The 22,638-nt window shown below is 34.5% G+C and overlaps 1 protein-coding gene across 5 annotated transcripts in view; it reads left to right on the forward strand.

Moving 5' to 3' along the window:
- LOC115444216 (semaphorin-1A) overlaps window positions 1-22,638 on the forward strand; it is a 352,349-nt gene that overhangs the window by 286,174 nt on the left and 43,537 nt on the right. For all 5 annotated transcript variants that reach the window (XM_037439219.1, XM_037439220.1, XM_037439222.1 and 2 more), the window contains exon 2: window positions 16,046-16,142. In XM_037439219.1, the coding sequence (XP_037295116.1) occupies window positions 16,046-16,142 (97 nt within the window). The remainder of the gene's footprint in view (window positions 1-16,045; window positions 16,143-22,638) is intronic.

Raw genomic sequence — 22,638 nt, forward strand, 5'->3', positions numbered from 1 at the left:
AGAGGCTCTTTTTTAACTCGGTTAAAATAAATTCTGATTAAAGGCATATACTACCAAAAATATTGCGCATCAAATCCTTAGTATATCATACCCATTGTTCAGACCGCAGGCTGTACGGGTCCACGTCTAATGAAGATGGATGCACACTATGTTCCCGCTTTTTATAGAGGTTGCTTCACGTAACTCGTGTAAGATTTTCACAATAAAATATAACGTTTCTTCACTTTATTGTTAACTATGTTCTTTAACTTGACGTAAACGACGTGATCTGAAACCTGGTTCTACAAATATTGGTTATTATTTGGCATTTAATGGTTTAAGGCTCTCAAGAAACATGTCTTAGTGTAAACAGTTTGGTGTACTTAAATAGACTAAACTAACTGGAGTATCATTATAATTAACTAAAACTGAAACAGTTAAAACAATCAATAAACCCGGTAGAATCATTATAATTGTCTAAAACTGACACAGTTAAAACAATCAACCGATATGCAATCTGCATTATTATATTTTTGAGAGATATCAGTAGAAACTATTAACTCTTAAACAATTACTGGTGGTAGGTCTCTCATGTGGGAGAGTCCGCCTGGGTAGGTACCACCGCAATGTTTATTTCTGCCGCGGGTAGTCACTGTTGTGTTCCGGTTTGAAGAACATTACAATAACTACTAGACATAACAAGGCTTAACATCTTATGTCTCACAATGACGAGCGCAATGAATCACCAAACAATACTTTATAATTCAAGGTCTTGGATGTTGTCTCTACTGTTTATGGGCGGTCTTATCGCTTACCATCAGGCGAACGGAAAGCTTGTCTCGTCATTCAAAGCACAATAAAAAAACCGTCTTAAACATTTCCCCGAAATGTTTCAATGATAAATGATTTGTTGCACTGACTGTCTCGATGTCGTTGCTGTATTGCGTGTGCGGACCCGTGTTCGAATCCCGAGACAAACATAGTGGCATTGCGTTTTTCTGCTCAGTGTCAGCCCGGAGTCTAGAATGTGTCCAATATCGCGAAAGGATTTCTCCTATCATGGGACGGAACGTACTTAGCGAAAAGTGGGTGTCTTCGTTGCAGTCCTACCTACCCTTCAGTAATTAAGGTGTGAAGTGTGTTTAGTAATATGTTAGTTTTAATTTTATCGAGCCTAATGCTCCAATTATGCTCGGATCAAATTGAATCACTCAACGACACCTGACTCGTTTTGCTTTCAAACCGACACTAATTTCTCAGAGGAGTCAGAAGTAAATCATGACGAAGTAGTCGAGTTAGCAATCACTTAATTTCCTATGATATTCCGGTCGAGACGAACGATTCCCCACGGAGCCTTTTACACGAAGACTTGGAAATAAACTATTGAAATACGAGGATTTTTGTATGCAACCGATAGAATATCCTTTCAAGCATAATGAGGAAATGAGGGAAGGACGACCAATAAGAAAAAAGTCGTACAAAAGAACCCAATGGAGGAAATAAATTAATCTTAAAATATACGATTTTCGGGAGACGTTTTCTAAAGGAATCCCAATAAAATTAGGGATACGAAATAAATTACTCGTCCGTAAATAACATGTGCTTATAAGGATTTAATGAGCAGCATTAGTGGGCTTCAATTAAGTGACTTCTAAAATTCAGGGGAAACAACGAGCTTAATATTAACCATTTGTAAGATAGTGTTTTTAGGGAAATTTCCTTCTAATACATTTTATTAAGTAATCTGAATACAATATTGTTGAAGAACACGTAAAGACCAAAGCGATGTAATTTTTAGGCACTGTTGTAACATAGAGATTGTAGTTTAAAATAAGAACCACAAAAAGATTTGTAGTGCTGACTCACGCTACGTTATTTTAAAGCTCAAGTTAGGTTATCATAAAATGAGTTTACTTAACCTCTGAGACGTACTAACTCCACTTTCTTAAAGTAGATAAAATGTGAGTGGCAGTGTAATGTAGCCACAGGTAACGTGGCACTGATTTAATTTCCTGCGCACGCTGCATCCCGCTTTAGCCCATTCTCCCCGAAAAGTAGGTTTAAGTCGATGTTAAAAATTCGTTCGAACTCCCAGATTGGGGGTATTAAATTGGAATTTATATTGCCCTGAGATATTTGAGATAGAAACATTTATTTTCACAATGTTTTATATTACATTTTTCTATTTTATTCCAACTATTTAATTTGCCAACGCTAACCCTTATGTTTTTTTTATTCATCTGGCAATTGTTTTTCTGTTTCATCATAAATGCCATTCGCAGACATCAATTTTATTGGAATTTAAAAATATTTCACGTAATAGATGGGTAGCCATAAAGTAAATTACCATTCTGAATATTTTCACATAAAACTATTCAGTTCTATAAAATATAAATTCTTTCTAGCATCAAAAGTGTTAATTAAACTTCAAAATGAATGTTACAACGAAAATTAAAACGGTTCTATTAAAAAATCTAAAACATCATCGAAGAATGTTGAAGTTGATCAAGATGGGTTCGTAGTTCTAAAGTAAGCGAGTTTGCTATTTTATGGAATAAAAGATACCTCCGCACTGGCGTTTAAAAATTATTTTCAACTTTTAATAACTGTTGGAAATAGTTTAGTATTATTCTATCCACCTGGTGCTGCGAGGGAAGCTTAGTTTTTGCAGTTTTAATTGTATAATTATTCAACAAATATCGAACATAAAACAGTTTTTTAAATTTCGTTTTTATGTCTATCTTTCTAAGGATGATTTTTAATTGCCAAATCAATTATAAATAAAAAATAACCCGAATGAATAGAGAAGTCGTACAAATATATTTTAGCAATACAAATTCAATTCCAATTTATGTATATTTTTATTATGGGATTATCTTTTAATAGTTGAGCAAAAAATTACTAAAGCAAAACATTACTATTTTATAATATAAAACATTAATGGCGGCGACAATAACGTCGAACTGGACATTTATGTCGTAGGCAAGTAACTCCTTTCCCTTGAGGCTACTAGTTAACAACTACCCTAGCGGGAGTCTCTAGGTAAGTTGAACAACTGTCCCTCTCAGCATTCATAAACAGAGCTCTCTTCCAATTGCATGTTCGCAAGGGTTCTATGTTGAACGTAAACGCTTACGTTATGGGTCGGTAACTCGCCTGATGGAGCGTTGTCTTTCCACTTGCACTTACTTACAGTCTCTGCTTACACTTATTGTTAATATAGAGAAGTGATACCTTCTTTACTTTGTCTTTGCGTCAGTCAAATGTAGACTCTAGTAGACAATGAATAAGACTTTAATTCCTTAACTTCGACTTATAAGTTACAAAATAAAATGGGTAAATAAAGTGCATTGACTACATTAAAACCACAAAGTTTAATATTTATTTATACTGAAGATCTAGTTGATACTTAATATTATTGTTAGAACAAAACATAATTTTATAATAATAAATAAATAAATGATTTGTATATTGGGGAATAACACAATAGTTGAACCAGAAAGGCACGCCATTGGCAAACATTTCAAAGTACCATTATAACGAAAGCTACCAAATACACTAAACTAATATTCATTTCTATCGACTTTGAATTTCTACACTAAAATTCTGAACCAAAATGAATACGATGTAACTTCGTGTCTATTTACTGCAAATCTCAGTCGTAGGGTTGTGTTTAATTAAATTATGTACACACATTTCAAAAACAAGTTTTCAAAACCTCACAAAAATTCCTCGAAATTTTTCTTTGTTAAAAAAATAATATTTAGATTTAAAAAAAAACAAATAAAAAAAAACATTCCACAAAACTAATCCTCATTGAAACCATAAATCCCTGCACAATATTGTACAAGTGTAGCGTAAAGTGACATATTTCGACGCAAGGTAAAGGTGGTCATTGTTGGCCGGACATTTTGTCCTCTTGAGTCCCGCCTCGTTAGCTCTAATGGCCATGGGTGTGCCATGGCGACGGTTAACGACTACTTTTTACCAAACAATAAAGGGAAACTTTTGCTTTTACATTATAGGGGATATGTACCCAGGTACGGGGATTTGTTTGTGGATTTTTTATGCGGACTTACCGTATATTTATGGAGATATCAACGGTTTTACGTTTGTTTGGCAAAGGAATTCGTTTATTATCATGCTCAAGGAATAGGTCGTGAAAAATTTGTCATAGTTGCAAATGGTTTTTCAGATCGATACTAAATACTAATCAGACATCTTATAGATTATTTTATTTATTAACATACAGTAACTTTGCGAAACAAATAGCAAAGAGGAGCTTTTATAAAAAAAAATGTAGATCATTATCAAGAACCGTGATATATTTAAAAAAAAACCTATATATTATCTATAGCTAATTTATGACTATACAGTACAGGCCGACAACAAGCAACGCTCCTTAAACGCTTTCCGGGCGATCGAGTATTTCACGAAACTTGGTAGCACACTGTACAGGTGCCCAAAGTTCCAGCAATGCTTTAGACTAGGCTAATACAGTTTAGACTGGCTGCTATTAACCCCGCACTGTACGGGACATAACCGCCCCACCTTCCCCTAGCGTTAACCTGACAATATCCAATTTTTACTTGGCTTTGTTCCAATTTGCAACCGTTGTAAAGTAAAATTCGTATGAGAGTGCAAGAACGAAACGAGCTGTGAGACGGGTCGTGTTTAATTCCTACGTTGAAATGGATATTTGTGGAGCTAAGCAGGCACGTGCTGGAAGTGTGCAACTGGAAAGATTTTATTTAAGTTGACAACCATAAAAGCAAACAATAATTTCAAAATCTCTTTATATGGACGTAGATGCGCAAACAGGATTCAACCCACAGTATCGTCAAAAATGCACCGAGTGCGCGAAATTATTTCTAGTATAAGACTATATTTTCCATTAGTAGGAACATCTTAGTCAAAATACGTTAATTTGAACTTTATACTAACAAAATATAAAATAGAATATCAATTAGCAAAAACCAAAAAAATCTTCAAATTTTCAAGTGTCATTTTATGGGCTGTATCCTTTTTTATCTACGTTCATATCGCTACAAATTAGAAACAATTTAAGCTGTATCCAGACTGGCGAACACGTCTGTGCGCATGCGCGGTAGTACTGTGACTACATGCCCTTAAGTGTCACAATCCATTAGTGACGCATGATAACGCGCGCGAGCAATTACGTTTCCACATCCTAAGTTTTCGTAGATTCAAGCTTTAGTGTTCGGTGTCGTCAAAATGCTTACCAATGGCTATAATTGCAATGATAAGTGCTTTTTAAAACGTACGAAGATTGATTTCATTATCTGGAAATCATGTTTCACACTTACTGGCAATTTTTTTTATTTTATTTAGGCATATAATAATAATAATAATTCTAAATTTAAACTCCGATAAAAGCCGACGTTACTGTTAACTAACTTATAACCCTAAACAATAACTTAAAGTTATATTAAACGTTATACAATCACTCTAGTTAAACATTTATTCATGTAACAATAAAAAATAATCAGTATGTATAACTAATTATGATCTATTATTGATTATGCCTTTGTATTCAAGTCGGAATCGTCAAGCAAATTATACTTAATAAACGATAGAACTCTACGTCCTTGACCTAGACCCGCATTACCAGAGAAAATAAGTCTACAATTAGCTTACTATGAATAGAACATTATTTTTGGTCTAGAGGCCAATCTAGTTGAAGAATTCTCATGATAACTGGCACTTCACAGCGGAACAGACGGCTTAACATTCCCTGACACAAGGGCTCAGTGTTTTAGCCACTTAATAAAGTATGCATCCGGGAACCGAACCCACAACACTTCAGCTTGTTTTATTTTACATCCTATGAGTGCACTTTCTTATGACTCAGTCAAGCTTTAATGTTGACTCATCTGGATAATTTTTTGACTAAAGTTAGTCAAGCCACGACTTACGACCACATGGTAACTCTGGTTTCTTAACTATTACTATAAACATAATGATTTCTTAGGTTTACGCGAATATTAGACATTATTTTTTTTTATGTTACCAGACTCTAAATTGTCTAAAACATTACACTTAGTTGCAGTAAACTTAAAACCGAAAAAAATACGTTAGTATTGTATTGCTTACTAGTCTCATAGACTAGATCAATTTACTGCTAAAAACCTAGCTTACAACAAAGAAAAAAAAAAGACATTGGACATTTTCTTAAAATGTTTATATACTATAGTGTCAATAGCCACTCAATGACACAATAATATACTACCCACAAACTATAAACATAGAGAAAAAGTCTAATCATTTACTGCTAAGAACGTAGTTATTACAACAAAGAAAAAAAAGTATAAAGCCATATTTTAAGTATTTATCTTCCTTTTACTATACTGTTACCAGTATATAACACAATAATGTACTATCTACATTCTACATACAGCAAAAATTTCCCTCTTCCACACAATTCTAAAAACAACAAAACAATTATAGTACAAATCCAGCGAATAGCTAACCAGGCGTTCGGGCCGTGTGTATCACATTACCTGAATATAGCATTAGACACCAACCGGCTTACGTTAGCTTAAGTTTGGACTACAGGGGCAATTATTCAACCCAAGTTGAGCTTACAGTTACGATTCATTTGAGTGGGTTGGGTAATAGCCCTGCGGTAGAATGTTACTACAAACACTGGACTGCTTTTGTTATCTACAATTATGTGTGCATTTATTCGCCTTTTTACTTCTGACAGGGTGTGGAATGTTTTATAATTACTATTCGTTCCCTGTAGAAAAAATATACATCTATATAAATGTAGGATGAATGGTATAGTATCCAATTTGATGGATTATATTATTAGTTTAATTATTTACTGTGCATTTAGATATGTATAGGTAAGTTCAGACTTCCATATTAATGAAAAATGTGAAACAGATTTATTTGTTCCACGTATAGAACTCATATAAAAAATATAGACCTATCAGTCAGATGAATGGCGTCATTAAACTTCTGAATAGAACATGACTAAACCTCTCTGCTAGTCCATAAATATTCCCGGTACGGTAAATGTTTCGATATTTAAAAAACTAGCAATACCAACACTAATGCTCGCATGTAAAATGGATTTTCGCATGCGTATCATGGCAGGTGGACGCAAATGGCATGCGACATCGGATGGTGCCCTCGTAAACGCGTTATCTCGCTCGTTTAGGAAAAAACTCCCCGCCCCGATCTCCTCTCGGATACATAAAGCCATGCTAACGGTTGCACATATCGCTGTGCTTTCTTAATTGTTTTTTATCGAGGACAAAACTCTGGTTGATTTTTGGAAATTTGTTTGTGCACCTATATCTTGAAGGGATAAAGTATGATTCCTACCTTAACTTTTGTATTAAAATATTCAAAGTAATTTTTGGAAAATTTATCTCCCCACCCGACTTCCTTTGAGATATCTTCAGTTATACCAAGGTCTGCACATATACAGTGCTTTGTGTTGTTTTGCATTGAGGACAAAACCTTGTTTTCAGGGATTTCTGTGTAGTTACGTCTACAAGGGTAAAGTAAACTTATAATTATAATATCAGTACTGTATTATATACTGTCGCACTGCTGAGCATGGGTCTCCTCTACTACTGAGAAAGATTAGGCCTTAATCCACCACGCTGGCCTAGTGCGGATTGGTAGACGTCACAAACTCTCCAAATTCCTATAAAGAATTTTTCAAGTATCCAGGTTTCTTCACGATATTCTCCTTCACCATTAAAGCAAGCGATACTTCACAAAGAATATACACATCATTTTAGAAAAGTCAGAGGTACGTGCTCTTGAGTTTTAAACTTGCAAACATTCGTCTCGGCAGTCCATTCCACACCCAACTAGGCTATTGCTGTTTCCTTTTATTTAAAAACGCAATGTTAAAATGACCCTGTATACTCATATAGATAATGATAATCCATAGATATTTCTTATTTGTGAAAACTCATGAAAAAGTAATAAATTAACTAAAATACTAGGAAACATTAATATACGTATACAAATAACAGCTTAGTAATTCGTAATCCACTTTTAATTTACTAATGGCCGTAATGTGTGGCAATTTGCATACATTTCAACTAAGTAATGTATTGTGTTTTCGATTGTCAAATTACCTTAATACGTTCAAGTAAAGACCAAAAGATAATTTAAATAATGACTAAATATAATTGCAATTACCTAATAATAGAGAATGAACTTATTATTAAGTCCGTGACCCGAAAAGCGTTAAAAAACTTGAGAACTCAAATTAAATTTTAGACTGTATTGGCATGCAATACATGGGTAAAAACTGTTTTCAAATCCTTGCAATAGCTTTTGTGTGATGTATGTCCACACATACAGATAGACAAAAATCTAGAATCTGTTCTTTGGCTTCTGTTGCTCTAATAAAAAAACCCTGTTTTATTATTTCTTTAATATCTTTAATGTACAATGCCGGGTTTCTATACTTAATCAAGTTTGCAAAAAGTAGTCGTAGTATCCGAGACGTGAAATGCATATGATTAGTAACCTAACCTAACCATAAATATACATTTCACAACACGGATATAAAAGTGATCAAAATACCGGTTTAAAACTCTACCTTTATAGGTGAGAAATATAGAATATAGATACTAACTCCATACTGGCCCACGCAGGGCAGTTAAGGTAATTTCCGTACCAACAAGCTGAATATGCATCGTAAGGAAGCGAAACTATCTTCTATCTAATTTAGGACATCCCGCCGTGCTTGTTCCACGTCCGTAGCAATTTACTGCCGTTGGAATACTCATATATCGATAAATAAGACGGTGTGGAATATGACTAAGGACCTGTTTTATAATATTGCTTGTGGATATGTTTTATATCCGCCCGGATAGTGACCACTGTAAGTTATTGAAACCCGGTATAGTGGCCCACGTAAGTGTGTCTCGTTCTGTATCCGGTTCTAACAGGCCGGCATAATTGTGTCGACTGCCGAGGCAACATCACACTTTCAGTCAGAAATACACGCACATGACATATTCACACTAATCTACAGTGATTGAAAATCAGTTAACTAAATCGGAATTTTTGTCGAAAACATTAATTATGCATGTATGACTTTTGGCACAATGTTAGCAGAGGTAAAGACGAGTATATGGTTTTGTTTATTAACGAAATGTCAAAATGACCCTATACATTCCTAAAATACAAAGCTTGCAAGGAGTATTCCATCCTATAACCTATTATAGCGGCAGTAAGGCATAATTTTAGTTTTGTAATTATATTTTAAAATTATTTTACAAAAAATATTTCACAAGAAATGGGATTTCATTAAAGTCATTTAAAATCTTTTTACCTTTCTAGTTTAACTTAAAATTGATTTTAAATTTATAAAGTCAGGTTAACAATGTCTTGATTCATCTATAAATATATACTTACAATAGTTATTCCAACGATTAAAAAAACTATTACAATAGCTATTATAAAAATGGAAATAATCTTATCATTTAAGTGTTCATTTGAAGCACTTAAAACCGGTGGTCTCGAGCACAATTCATAATATTATCTATAAAAATAGGCTTTATAAAGGAACCATTACGTTATAATGCTATCTTTTCATCTTGTCTAATGAAAAAGGACCGTTTCGTTTTCTTTCAGTTGTAGTCACTTTAAACGTTCGGGCTTGTTTGGGCTTACTTTGTTTTAACAAACTAATTATGACGCTCGTTATTTGCCACTCCACGGACAAAACGAATGATTACTTTAATTTTTTTAATTCAAGTCTGCTATTTGCCACGTTTAACGTAATGTTTTAATGGTTTTGGAATAGTAAAGATTTCGTCAAAAAAAGGTTACATGTAAGATTAAGGAAGTTTTGGAAACGATTTATAACAAGGTAAATTTCAACCATAAGTAATAAGTGATAAGTCGCCTTATTCTTCAAATTTCGTTATCCAAAATTATGGTTCCAAGAAATTTGCTCATAATATTTTCCCCGGCATTCTAGTTATATTTCTAAATATCTTTTAATAGAAACCACACTTTATCAATTGAGACAGTGAACTGAAAAGTTCTAAGCCGAAGATCCCGGCTTCAACTTCCCCGGACTTTTTTATCAGATAAGTTCTTTTGTCAACGATTATATCTGGGCTGAAAAAGTCGGTGCCCTTTCGTGGCCCAAAAAGAAGTCCAATCTCGGCCGTCTGACGTTTGCGAGTTATCGTTCGCACTCCCGGAACGGGAGTCATTTACTTACCTCATTGCCAAATCGTCAAAAATAGATTTAAATAAGTTGATTTTTTCGACGCTTATTTTTTTCACCATCTACACTAATGTTTCATACCACATGGTGGTAGGTCTCTCATATGTGAGAGTCCACCTGGGTAGATACCATCGCCATATATATCTGCCGCCAAGCAACAATGTGTAGTCACTGTTGTGTTCCGGTTTGAAGGACATTGTAGCCAGTGTAGTGAACATAATAAGACTTAACATCTCATGTGTCAGATTGGCGAGCGCAGTGGAATACCAAACAATACTTTGTAATTCAAGGTGTTGGAAGGTGTTTCTACTGTTTATGGGCGGTCGTATCCGCTTACCATCAGGCGAACGGAAAGGTCGTCTCGTCATTCAAAGCAATAAAAATAAAAAATATCCTGTAGTTGTACAGTATAATCTACAGGTTTTGTTATATTGTGTCCGAAGAGCAATTATGGTTTTCTGAGTGTATTTGGTCCAGACGCTACAAGTATAAAAACCTGACAATAAGCTTTAAAAAGAGTAAATTTTTTCAGGTATGTTTCATACTAAGGGCAAATTTTTTAACCATTAAATAACACTCTTTTAAATAGCACACTAACGAATTAAAAATGGTTGTAAATATGTATCAAGGTTTACACTTCTCACACTTTTTTATTGAGGCAGGTTATAATTTTTATTCGACGATTTATAAATATATACGCGGAACTTCAGTTCTGAAAATTCATTGATAGAAAGCTATGATAACCCATGCTATTGGCTGCTTGTTAACTCAGGAACAAACTTGAACTTGAGTGAAGCCATAAACAAAACCTAGTCGTATACAGTGACTTGCCATTGTATTAATAAATAAAACCACATACTCGTCCTTAACTGTTAACATTATGCCAAAAATTATCTATAAATACTTAATATTTTCAACTAAATCCGAGTTTTACTTTTCTTATTTTTAATTTTGTAGTTTAGTAATAATATTACGTGTGTGTGTGAGTATATTTCTGACTGAAAATGTGATACTGCTACTGCGACGAATTCTCTAAGAGTAGTATTTTCATTACTTTTTACGGACATTTATTTCGCTCGAAACTTAAACTTTTTTATTTATCATTTACGGTTAAAGTGACATATTGTAAAATATTATTTTTAATCGTGGTTTCATTTAGTAGTCAAAATAACTGTATTTCATATTTGCGACTTAATACTATTCTGTGTAATACTAATACTACTAATATAATTCCCAACAATCGTTCAATGAACCATCATTACCACCGAAAACGCTAAAACCACTACAAAAACTGCAATTAAAATACACTCGGATGGCGAGCGTGTACAATGCACCGGCGAACACGACGCCAAAATATCCTCACTGACACGTTTTAATTAGCCTCTGGTTGGAATCGTGTAATTGTAAAACATGGAGATGCATGCCGCTGATTATGCTCTACGTGATGTTTTAACCGTGTAATGTTATCTTTTAATCTCGCTAAATAACTTGTAAATTACGCAAGTTGCTCGTTGGTAAGTACACATGGAAAATGTTTAGGTAAGAAGAAATATGAAATTGAATACACATATTGACTGAAAGGATAATTCTTAAGTGATTATAAATAGTCACCAGTGTTGAAAGGTAAAGATTTTTGAAAGGTAACCCACAACATAATATAGGTACTAATATATATAAATGCCATCTGCAAATCGTTCTAATAATTAGATTTTACATCACTACATAGTATAAAACAAAGTCGCTTTCTCTGTCCCTATGTCCCTTTGTATGCTTAAATCTTTAAAATACGCAACGGATTTTGATGCGCTTTTTTTTAATACATAGAGTGATTCAAGAGGAAGATTTATATGTATAATAACATCCATTATATAGTGGAGAAATACTGTTATTTTGTTATGTTATACCCGTGCGAAGCCAGAGCGGGCCGTTATGTTTTTATATACAACGTTCACAGTTTTTCTGTAGCGTATTTAGTATCAGCATTACACCCGTGCGAAGCCGGGGCGGGTCGCTAGTAAATAATAAAAGGGAAGCCGATAGGAATCGGCTTATATAAACACTTCGTTACTGAAAGTCACATATTTCGATAGCAACTATTATAAAACGTGATGTGACTCGCGAAAAAACGAATAAGAGTCTAGCAATAATAACCAATGAGACTCAATGCAAAAGTCTACACTATTCATGAAACATCATATTGGAATATCCAGACATCTTTGACGTCGCGATCAATGTGAGTCAAGTAGCGAGTACAAAAAGGCACCCTTTGAGTAATCTTTGATTTTATCGCACGTACCATCCGAGCATTTTACTTATCTTATTCTCACTCGAATTTTTATACTATTCAAATAGGTAACGTCTAAGATTATATGAATATTATTTCACGCGTAAGCGAACTCTTTCATATTTGATGAGAGGGTTGTACATTAGCCGTTGGACTGGATAAAGGTATTGATAATTTTGCTAGGAATTGATCCTTTACGCGAATAAACGAATGTCAGTTTAGCGAGGTACTGTCCAAATTTAGGCTTTATTACTCAGAAACAAAGGCACTTTACGCCTTTGTCCGCGAAGGGGTAGGCAAAGTAGGTACCCAGGAGGGCAACCACTATTCGCCGTGTCTGTTCCGTTACATGATGTGATAGGAGAACCTATCGCCATATCGGGCATAAATTCTAAACTCCGACCCGATACGGAAAACCCGAAACCATTTTGCCTGACCCGGGATATGAACCTGGGTCATCAGAGCGGTGTCGAACCGCGCACGCTACAATTACGCCACAGAGGCAGTCCGGTTTATTGCTCATATATTAAAATTATTTCAAGCCTTTTCAATTACAAATATTATACCATATTAATTCAATGCCATAATATATTTACAGCATGGAATATTTATTATTTATTGTATAGGGTTAAGCACATATCGACATGACCTGATAAATAAACTTATTTTAAATTATTTCCCGTAAAACTTTACATTTATTTCTTTATGAAATGAAACCAATGGAACGTATCGCGTAAAATCATATCATACGGTATACCTATTAAAACTATCATCTGCAACAAATAAACAAATTTAATCCATACCTCATTAACGACGAAGAAATGGACAGTTATAATAATACCAAGCTTTATTTTTATTTTCTTTCGAAAGATTCGAATTAGTATTTTTAAATATTGAAATGAGTGAAAATAGTGTCTCACATGTGGTGACGGTGGTGCTCGAGGTTCCGTTAGTATTCTTAATTATCGAAATGGGTGAATATAGTGTCTCACATAGGGAGCGCGAGGTTCCGCTATTTGCTACGTAATTCGTCCCGTTCCCCCTAATACCAAGCTTGTAATATACTTCTGAGAGGGTTTGGTCTTAGCTCACCATGCTGGCCGATTCAGAATTTTAATTTATTTATCCATATTGTCTTTAAAAATATTATTTACTAACAAAAGCCTACACAACCATCAAAAATACTAACAAAGTGGCACAGATGTCTCCGTATTTCACTACTCATGAAAAAAAAATCAAAATTTATTATTCAATTACTTTTCCTTTCGCAAACAGTTGGTTACTCGTTACATTTACAAGCGGAATGTAAAAACAAGTACCACAAGAATATTAAATTTCAAGGGCCGTCTCGGTTTACGATGCCCTGGCTTTGTTTGGTCGGTCCAAATTAGTGTTTCAACGGGAAAAAGTGGGCCAAGGCCCTTTGTCAATATTGTACCCGGTAATATTTGCTTTATAGTGAAATTAATTACATCAACCATTCTGTTTAAAACGTGTTTCAGCAGTTAGTATAAGCCATTGTCGTTGGAGCAAATGGTCGGTTGGTTTTAGAAGACTTCCCTTCTTCGATTGTCATCATTTTCCATATTATACATTCCTTCGCATTTTTAAAAAATATTTCGACAAAATAACATGTGTAAAAATCCTTTAAATTTAAGTTCATTAATTACCAAGGCCGCGTGTGTACAAAAACAGCTCATATATTTGAGACGGGCGTTTCCAATGCCTAACCTTGGAACCTTAAAGCTGGCTCATGAATATTTTCACGTAATTACGTTTAGTTTTCAACCCAATTTACACGCTATTCCAACAGTATATAGTATAAAATAACTTACGTTATTACAATTAGACATTTAAATAACTTAGGGCCGTGACAAAAGACCTCGTCTAAATTTAAGATAAATTTTAGATTTTAAGATTATGACAGTAGTATCTTCATGGAATTTATGGAGTATTAACGATATACTCTGGAAGTTATATTATAAGGCAAAGATAAGAATCTGGTTAACCCATTTTGTATTTAAATTACTTAATATAAAGCCCAGTTTACAAAATTTATTTGGATAGAAGTTTCCAACCTGAGATTGTCAGCTAAAAATAAAACAATTGTACACCTTTTTTAGGAACTAAGACCTAACTTAGTCGGCCTATTTTCCCAATGTCCTGGAAGATTAAAAACGATGCTTAAAGTTATGAAGAAATAAAGATAAATAACCAAACAAACTTTATTCGTTTCATCATGAATAAACTATTTTCAACAATAACACTTTAATATTATATTTAGAGCATAAAACTCTATAAATAATTATCATTTGGAAACACTAGTTAATGGAAATAAATCAATTGTTATATCTTTTATGGGCGTCATGTAACGTACACACACACACACACACTCACGCCTTTTATCCCCGAAGAGATAGGCAGAGGCGCAACTAGTGCACCGACTTTTCGCCGTATTCCGTCCCATGATGAGAAAGGGAACGCGCCTATGGCCATACCGGGCAGATTCCAGACTCCGCAGATATTGAGCAGAAAACTCAATATCACTGACTCGGGTATCAAACCCGAGATCGCTGCATTGCAGTCGTACCGTAATAGAAATACTACAAGACAGTCACATCTACTTTTGTGAATTGTGCATAAACTTATTTTCTTTTTAACACTCGCCTATCCAGACAACTATAAAATATCTAGACACCTATAAAAAGAATACTAAATTCACGAATTTATTAAAAAGAAAAAATCAATTACCCTTACCAACGTTATACTATTACAAGCAATAAAATATTTACCTATTATACATACCGTATCCAAAACACGTACGTATAAAAATTCTTCGCCCGTAATCTCAATTTGCCTCTGACAAATTCATATTGATTCCCTAATGGATATGCAAATTCTTTCTTAGATCCACATAACAGTGTAACGTTAAACTAATAAGATGAAACGGTAACCTTTACGTGCTCTTAAAGTAATTGGATCTTGAAGGAACTTTGTTTAGCAGAATATGTTTATATATCTGTGATGCAATTTTATATTAGCTTCGATAAATGGTGACATTGTAACTTCGTCCTTAATTTATGAACGGGTGCAACCACGGTCTTAAGAACCTTCATATTAAAAAGCATCCTGTGCACAGAATCATACCTACCGTACATCCTAATAGCAACGATTAGCATAATTAAGCGGTATGTTCTATGAATATAATCCGATCAATTAAGACATCGTCGTGTAACAATATTCTTTAATAAATAAAAAAAGATATGCGTCGACTGTACTTTTTTACTGCCTTGGATTTCAAAATTGGTATGTGCTGGTAAAGGGCCTATATGCCGATTATGGTAATGTGAAATTGTTTTATAATGGTTTTTGAAAGCGATTTAATTTTTAGTTAAAAAGTTTCATGTACTGCACTTTTATTATATATTTATATTTGATATTTTAAAATATTGTATGTATTGATAGCTTTTGTGTCGTAGGTCTTTGTAGATCTTTTAGTTTTGATGAATTCTAAACAATTCCCTAATAATTCACATTTGTTCCAGGTGTCGACGATACACACAAGTTCCTGGGAAATGAAACTCACACGGACTTCTTCAGACTATTATTAAGGGATGGAAATTATTTGCTCGTCGGCGGCAGGTGAGTCCGTATTGCTATAAATATTGATGCCATCGCTCAGGGGATTATAAATTTAAATTGTCACCTTAAGAAGGCAGACTTAAGAGCTAAATAATTTTGACAATTTTCTTTGTTATATTTTGAACTAGTGACAATACGGCCAATACAAGAAATTGGAATTGGAATTTGAACTAGTGGTGTTATATAACCTTGCACAGATTATATTCATGTTTCGTTGCTCACCGTGTATCCGAATGTCATGCATAAAGGTATTGCTCTTAAGAGAAACTCTATAGATTCAACTGTATCATGAACTCTGACAATGTCAGTGACAGCCAAACTTCTGACTATGTAAGAAAAATTCTTTATAATTAACTATTTGTTCATACAATGCTTAAGTAAAATAACAGCTTTATTTATAAATGGCAGAACAAAGCCTTTGTCTATACGGTTTTCTTTGTATTCCTAATCAAATAAACAGATGGGATAAGTTAAAATCAAGTTTCCAAAGTGATAGAACAAACAGTCAAACAAACTTTATGATTTATCCTCCCCAAGGACAAATATAATTTACGACCAACATAAATCACGTGTCAAAATCAACAGCACCGACTCTTCGTACATATAGTAACACCTATTTTGTTTTAAAAGACCCGAAGTTATACATTCAAATGAGATACTTAGTTATTTGTTTTTCCAACTCCACTCGAATTCGCGGCAAAGTTAGGCACACTTAACCGCATAGACTGCGGGAAGAACGTGTTGTATCTACGAGTAACCGCTGAGAGCTAACTCGAATGCACCTGTAGTTGTCTCTCTCGCACTTAGCACCCTCTGTATATAGGGGTCTCTTTTGCATTCATAAAGATTTTTGGGTTGTGTTTGGATGGAGGGAAGACGACTTAAAAACACCCCGCTCCCGGCCTACAGTCGCCATTTTATTGCGATTTAGTAAAGAGATGGTGTCGATAAATTGCTCCGAGTAGTTATCGATGGACGATATTCCAAATTAAAAAGTTTTAAACAATACATTGAGAAAATTTATTGTTCACTTACCAAATAAAACTATTAGGGATCAGATATATACGCATAAGTTCCTCATATCCTTCCCACAGAGACAATGGGATCAGAAGCAAAATCAAGGAAAAGGAACCACACCGATTTTTAATGCTTTTTTCACCTATGCTATCACCCGAGAATTAATATATTTTTTTTAATATAGACGCATTTATGTGTGCGGTATTTCTAAAACAGCCAGTATAATATAATTCCAGTGTATAAAGTACTCAGAATCTTCATAATACACTGGTTACATAATACACACACACATACTACTGTTCAATGACTTTATCAATACGTCTTATGTTAATTTTAAACCACACTGGTGTCAAACAACGCTATTACCAAGTAATACAAAATATTAATTCTCTGACTATCAAAGTATCTATTATAATTTCCGTAATCTATCGACATTTTTTATCGATATCGATAGTACAATTACATCTCTGTCCCACGCCGTCCGTACTCATCTGGTCGGCTGACGTTCGCCCGCAGATCGCGCATTGACTCTATGAATATATTTTTTGTTTCCATGTAAACTGTTTCGGATTACGACTTTTTCACATTGCATTTCGCTTTATTGTGACATTCAATGGTATTCAAGGAGGACTTGATTATATAAAACGATGTGAGCTTTTAAAAGGTTCGTTGTCAATGTTAAGTTTAAAACAAAATAGCAGGACAATTTTCTACGGATCAAAACGGTTTAGGGAAATTTTGCTTGGTTTTTTAAGTTTACTAATTTCTATACTATTCTCTAAACACTACCACAATAATTTTATAAAATGGTATTACAAAAACTCTACATAAATGATTATATCAAAACTCACCGAAACCTCAAAATACTAAATGACGTTTCTTAGTATATATTTTTAAAATTACTCCAGACATACGCGAATAAAACTGTAATATATTTTTCATTCTACATCTCCATATTGTCGTTGTCCTAGTCATCCCACAAAATTAAAATCCATCCTTGCAAACGTCAGCGAAGAAACACTCAGATATATAACAAATTGGACAATGTTTTCCTAAGAATGTCTGGTGGTCTCATAACTTGAAATATTCATCTGTTCTTGCGAAGTTTGCATTTCTTTCCAAATCAGATTTACATGACAATGGTCACGTTGTTCCGATGAAATTCACATCTCGAGAACTCCTGTAGGGGATTTATTAAAGCAAAACGTTTGTGACTACCTCGGTGGCGTAGTTGTACTGCATGCCCGGTACAATAGCGCTCTGAGGTCCTGGGTTCGAATCCCGGGTCGGGAAAAGTGATATTTGGGTTTTTCTGCTCAGTATCAGCCCGGAGTCTAGAATTTGTGCCCGATATGGCGATAGGCTCGCCCCCTATCACATCATGGGACGGAACATACTTGGCGAAAAGTGGGTGCCCTGGTTGCGCCTCTGCATACCCCTTCGGGGATTAATGCGTGATGTTATGTATGTTATGTAAAACGTTTGTAATAAAACCCATGTCGAGACACTAGGAGAGGAGGTTGCGACTTCTGATTTGTCACCGAAGGTTTTTGTTCGCGTTAGATCCATCTTAGTCTTACTTAGTGACATCAGATGCGATATCCTACTAATATTATAAATGTGAAAGTTTGTGAGGATGGATGTATGTTTGTTCCTCTTTCACGAAAAAACTACTGAACAGATTTGGATAAAACTTTACAGTAATATTGGTTATACATCAGAATAACACATAGGCTACAATTTATTATGATTATGTGTTATTTGGTCATAATATAACGATACATATCAAGTAAGTCGGAAAAAAGTTATCGCGGAACACTCCTTCATGCTGGCGAAGCCGCGAGCAAAAGCTAGTATTTTTATAAATGATACAAAGGTTATAGTTTGTACATACATATATATTAATATATGTGGTTATACTTTGTTACGTGTGGTAAATTAGCTATTACTAGACGCCTAAATGCCTAAGATTAAATCACGTGATTTATTCCTCGAAAAAACACAAGAAAATTGGTTAATATTGTTGTACACGATAATATCTCGCAATTGCTTCATTATGTTTTGTAATTTTGTTTAAACTACTATTAGCTATCGTTCGTTCAATCTTCATTGCGTTTAAATGTCGCATGCGATTGTGATAACAAAACGTCGACACTGCGTATCACAAACATAAGATAATAGAGCCACGAGAACGGCGGTGAAGTGATTCTGTTTAAAGCGAGAGCGGGCTATTAACAAAGATGTGAAATGTAATGTGAATTTAGGAAGATCTTTTTGTTTTCTTTAACAAAATAAATGAAAACTTAAACCGTTACAGTGTCGTGTTATAATTATTTGAAAATATTAACTACATTTAAAAAATATTTTTTGAACGTAAAATAAATAGGATTGTCCTACCCTATTCTTAGCCGCATATTTTTCCGAATAAACTAAATTCCATTAGCCAAACAATTCTTGTTTCATTTCGGCTTGTATGCCGAAAAGATCTGCAAGTAAATTTGTTTCAACATAAAAGAAAACAATGTAAAAATGTTATAACAAACTTTAATATTTTCAAACTTTAAAATTCCTGTCGTAAAAGCCATTCGCGAAATAGAGACAGCCCGCTACCCGCTAGTTTCGTGGTCGTACTCTTAATTTTATAAGGTCGCCGCGCGGAAACGTTGTTTGGGCCTCCGCCCGAGTAATGTTATTCCTGTATGGGTGCGAGGGTGTGATCCTCTTTTGTGTAGCCTTTTAACGAAATTAACGTTGTTCTGTCGGCCGGTCCGACAGCGATATCAGTATATCGAAGTTTTACATAAGCTTTGTTTATAAAACTGCTCATTTTGGGACACTCATACGTGGACTTGATTTTTTTTTATCATAGGTGGGATATTTTATGTGGACTTTATTTTTTTTTGTTTTTTATTATCATTATAATATGTGGGAAATACTCATATGTGGACTTGGATTTTTTTTGTGTTTTCTTTTTATCATAGGTGGGAAACTTTATGTGGACTTGAATTTTTTTTCTGTTTTTTTTTTTATTGTTATATAGGGAGCAAAAGAGCATACGGTTTATATGATGGTACGTCATCATCGCCCGTGAACAGGTCCGCCTGATGGCAAGTAATGAATGATGAAGTCGTGAACAACGTTGTTTCGAAGTTTTGCGAGCTGACATTGAAACGAAAAATTAATTGTTCACTAATTTTAATGACAGGTTTACTTAATAACTTTGCATCGGTGTTTCGCAATCGCTATGACTTGTCCTTCTGTAAACGAAGCTTAAAAAAGGTCTCACCTCCCAGTAGGCAACGGCTTGGCTGTGCCTCTGGCATTGCAAATTCCATGGTATAGAGAACTTCTCAGATGTGCAGGTTTCCTCACGATGTTTTCCTTCACCGTTAAAGCGAACGATAAATTCACAATACACACATGATTTTTAGAAAAGTCAGAGGTGTGTGCCCTTGGGATTTGAACTTGCGGACATTCGTCTTGACAGTCCGTTCCACACCCAACTAGGCTATCGCTGCTGTTTCACAAATTTCAAATAAATTAATACATTTTATTATACATTTATCGTATTTAAAAGCTAATGTAAATATAACTCCTTTTATAACCATTTATATTTTAGCTTATACATTTATGCGACGATGTCATTGGGGTGTTAAAGTAAATTGAGGTATATCAACTGCATATTTGAAGTCGGCAGCTGTTAATGACTTAGACGTGTGACATCGCAAAGGTCGCGGAGTCTGAAAAGTCGAGTTATAAATATTTTTGACCTTTGTCTGTGAAGAAAACGCTTACGTAATGTTAATTGGAAAATAGGTTCTCAAAATAGTAGTAACATAGCATTACCGAAATAATAAAATTAATACTAATAATTAAGAATTCCGACGGAGCTATTGAAAGGAACAAATTGTTAAAAATGAACACCCTATTTCGCTCCAATTAAAAAAAAAAACAGCATCCGAGTCCCTATACCGCATAGTAAAAGGCAGGTCGCAGTCATATAAACCTTATACATTTTTACAAAAAGCCCAAACTTAATATATTTTCATACAAGAGTTTCCCCGGCCGTTATACAGGGACATAACGTGAGGCCCCGCAAACAGCCACGTGAAATATCCACTTCAGACCTTATCATACGCAGGCCTACTTCCACGTAATAGCTGTCAGAATGATACTTGCTGATTTTGTCTGTAAGCGAAAAAAATGCTTTTTACATATTCACATATTGTGAAATGCACGCACCATGTTTGAGGGAAAGTGTTTGACGGATTTATTATAAAAGGATTTATAATAAAACTGGGTTTCTAAAATGAAATACATCACGCCTTTATTCCCGAAGGAGTAGGTAGAGATGCAACCGGGACACCCATTTTTCACCATATGTGTTTCGTCCAATGATGTGTAGGGGAGAGTCTATCGCCATTTCGGGTAACAAATTCCAAACATCGGGCGGATACTGAGAAGAAAAATCTAACTTCACTTTGCCCGACCGGGGATTCGAACACTGGACCTCAGAGCAATATTCGTACCGCACACGCAATATAACTACGCCACCAAGATAGTTCCTACAATATCTCTCAATAATGCGTTGAATGTTTATACGTATAAGTATAAAAAGGTACACAACTACATAACACACCTTATTGCAAACTCTCATTTCATAGTTCACGTTTATAACATTTTGTTTTCTTTAACTTCAATCACGTTTCAACTTGCAATCGATAAAGTTATCGGTGCTTTGCCCCGAATAAAACCCTTGGGGATAATCACAAACAAAACTGAAAAGCAATTTCAAATTAAAAACATTCGTACGAAACTAAAAAGCATGTTTCATTCGTGCAAACACCGTATGCATTCAGTTAATGCCAATCAAGGCATTTCACCGACCGCAGGATAAACCCGCAATATCTGAATAGAAATATAATTTAAACCCTACCCCAGGTCTTTGTGAAAACCATTGCTTCCAATATATTTTACAGCATAATACCAGCTCCGGGGAAGACTGAATAAATAAATCTGGGCCTAATTAATCATATTCATACGGCCGGTGGAAAATCAATTTTGTATGAAAATATTTTGGCGAACAAAAATGAACGTACATTTTGTACGAAATATTTCTTTATGTTTGATATTTTTATTTTAAACTTATGGAGAACGGTTTTAAGGATTTCACAAGTTTTGAATTAAAGGCGCGCATAGTAAAGAGTAGGTTACATAATTGATTGTTATTAATAAACACAATAAGCTATGGAATAACCAACCAATAAGAAAAAAATATCACCAATTAATACATTTTTGGGACACCGTGTGACATCGAAACGTGTAGCGATTCAAAATAATATGTCACATAACCAATCTCCAAGATCAGCTTTTGCGTTACTTATTTCGCAAACCATTAAAATTTAACTTAAATATCTCTGAGTTCCTAAAAAATATCACCACTTTATAACCACTAGATATTTCAGAATTACTTAAAACA

This window comes from Manduca sexta, chromosome 16, assembly GCF_014839805.1.
Source record: "Manduca sexta isolate Smith_Timp_Sample1 chromosome 16, JHU_Msex_v1.0, whole genome shotgun sequence".
NCBI classification, from domain to species: domain Eukaryota; kingdom Metazoa; phylum Arthropoda; class Insecta; order Lepidoptera; family Sphingidae; genus Manduca; species Manduca sexta.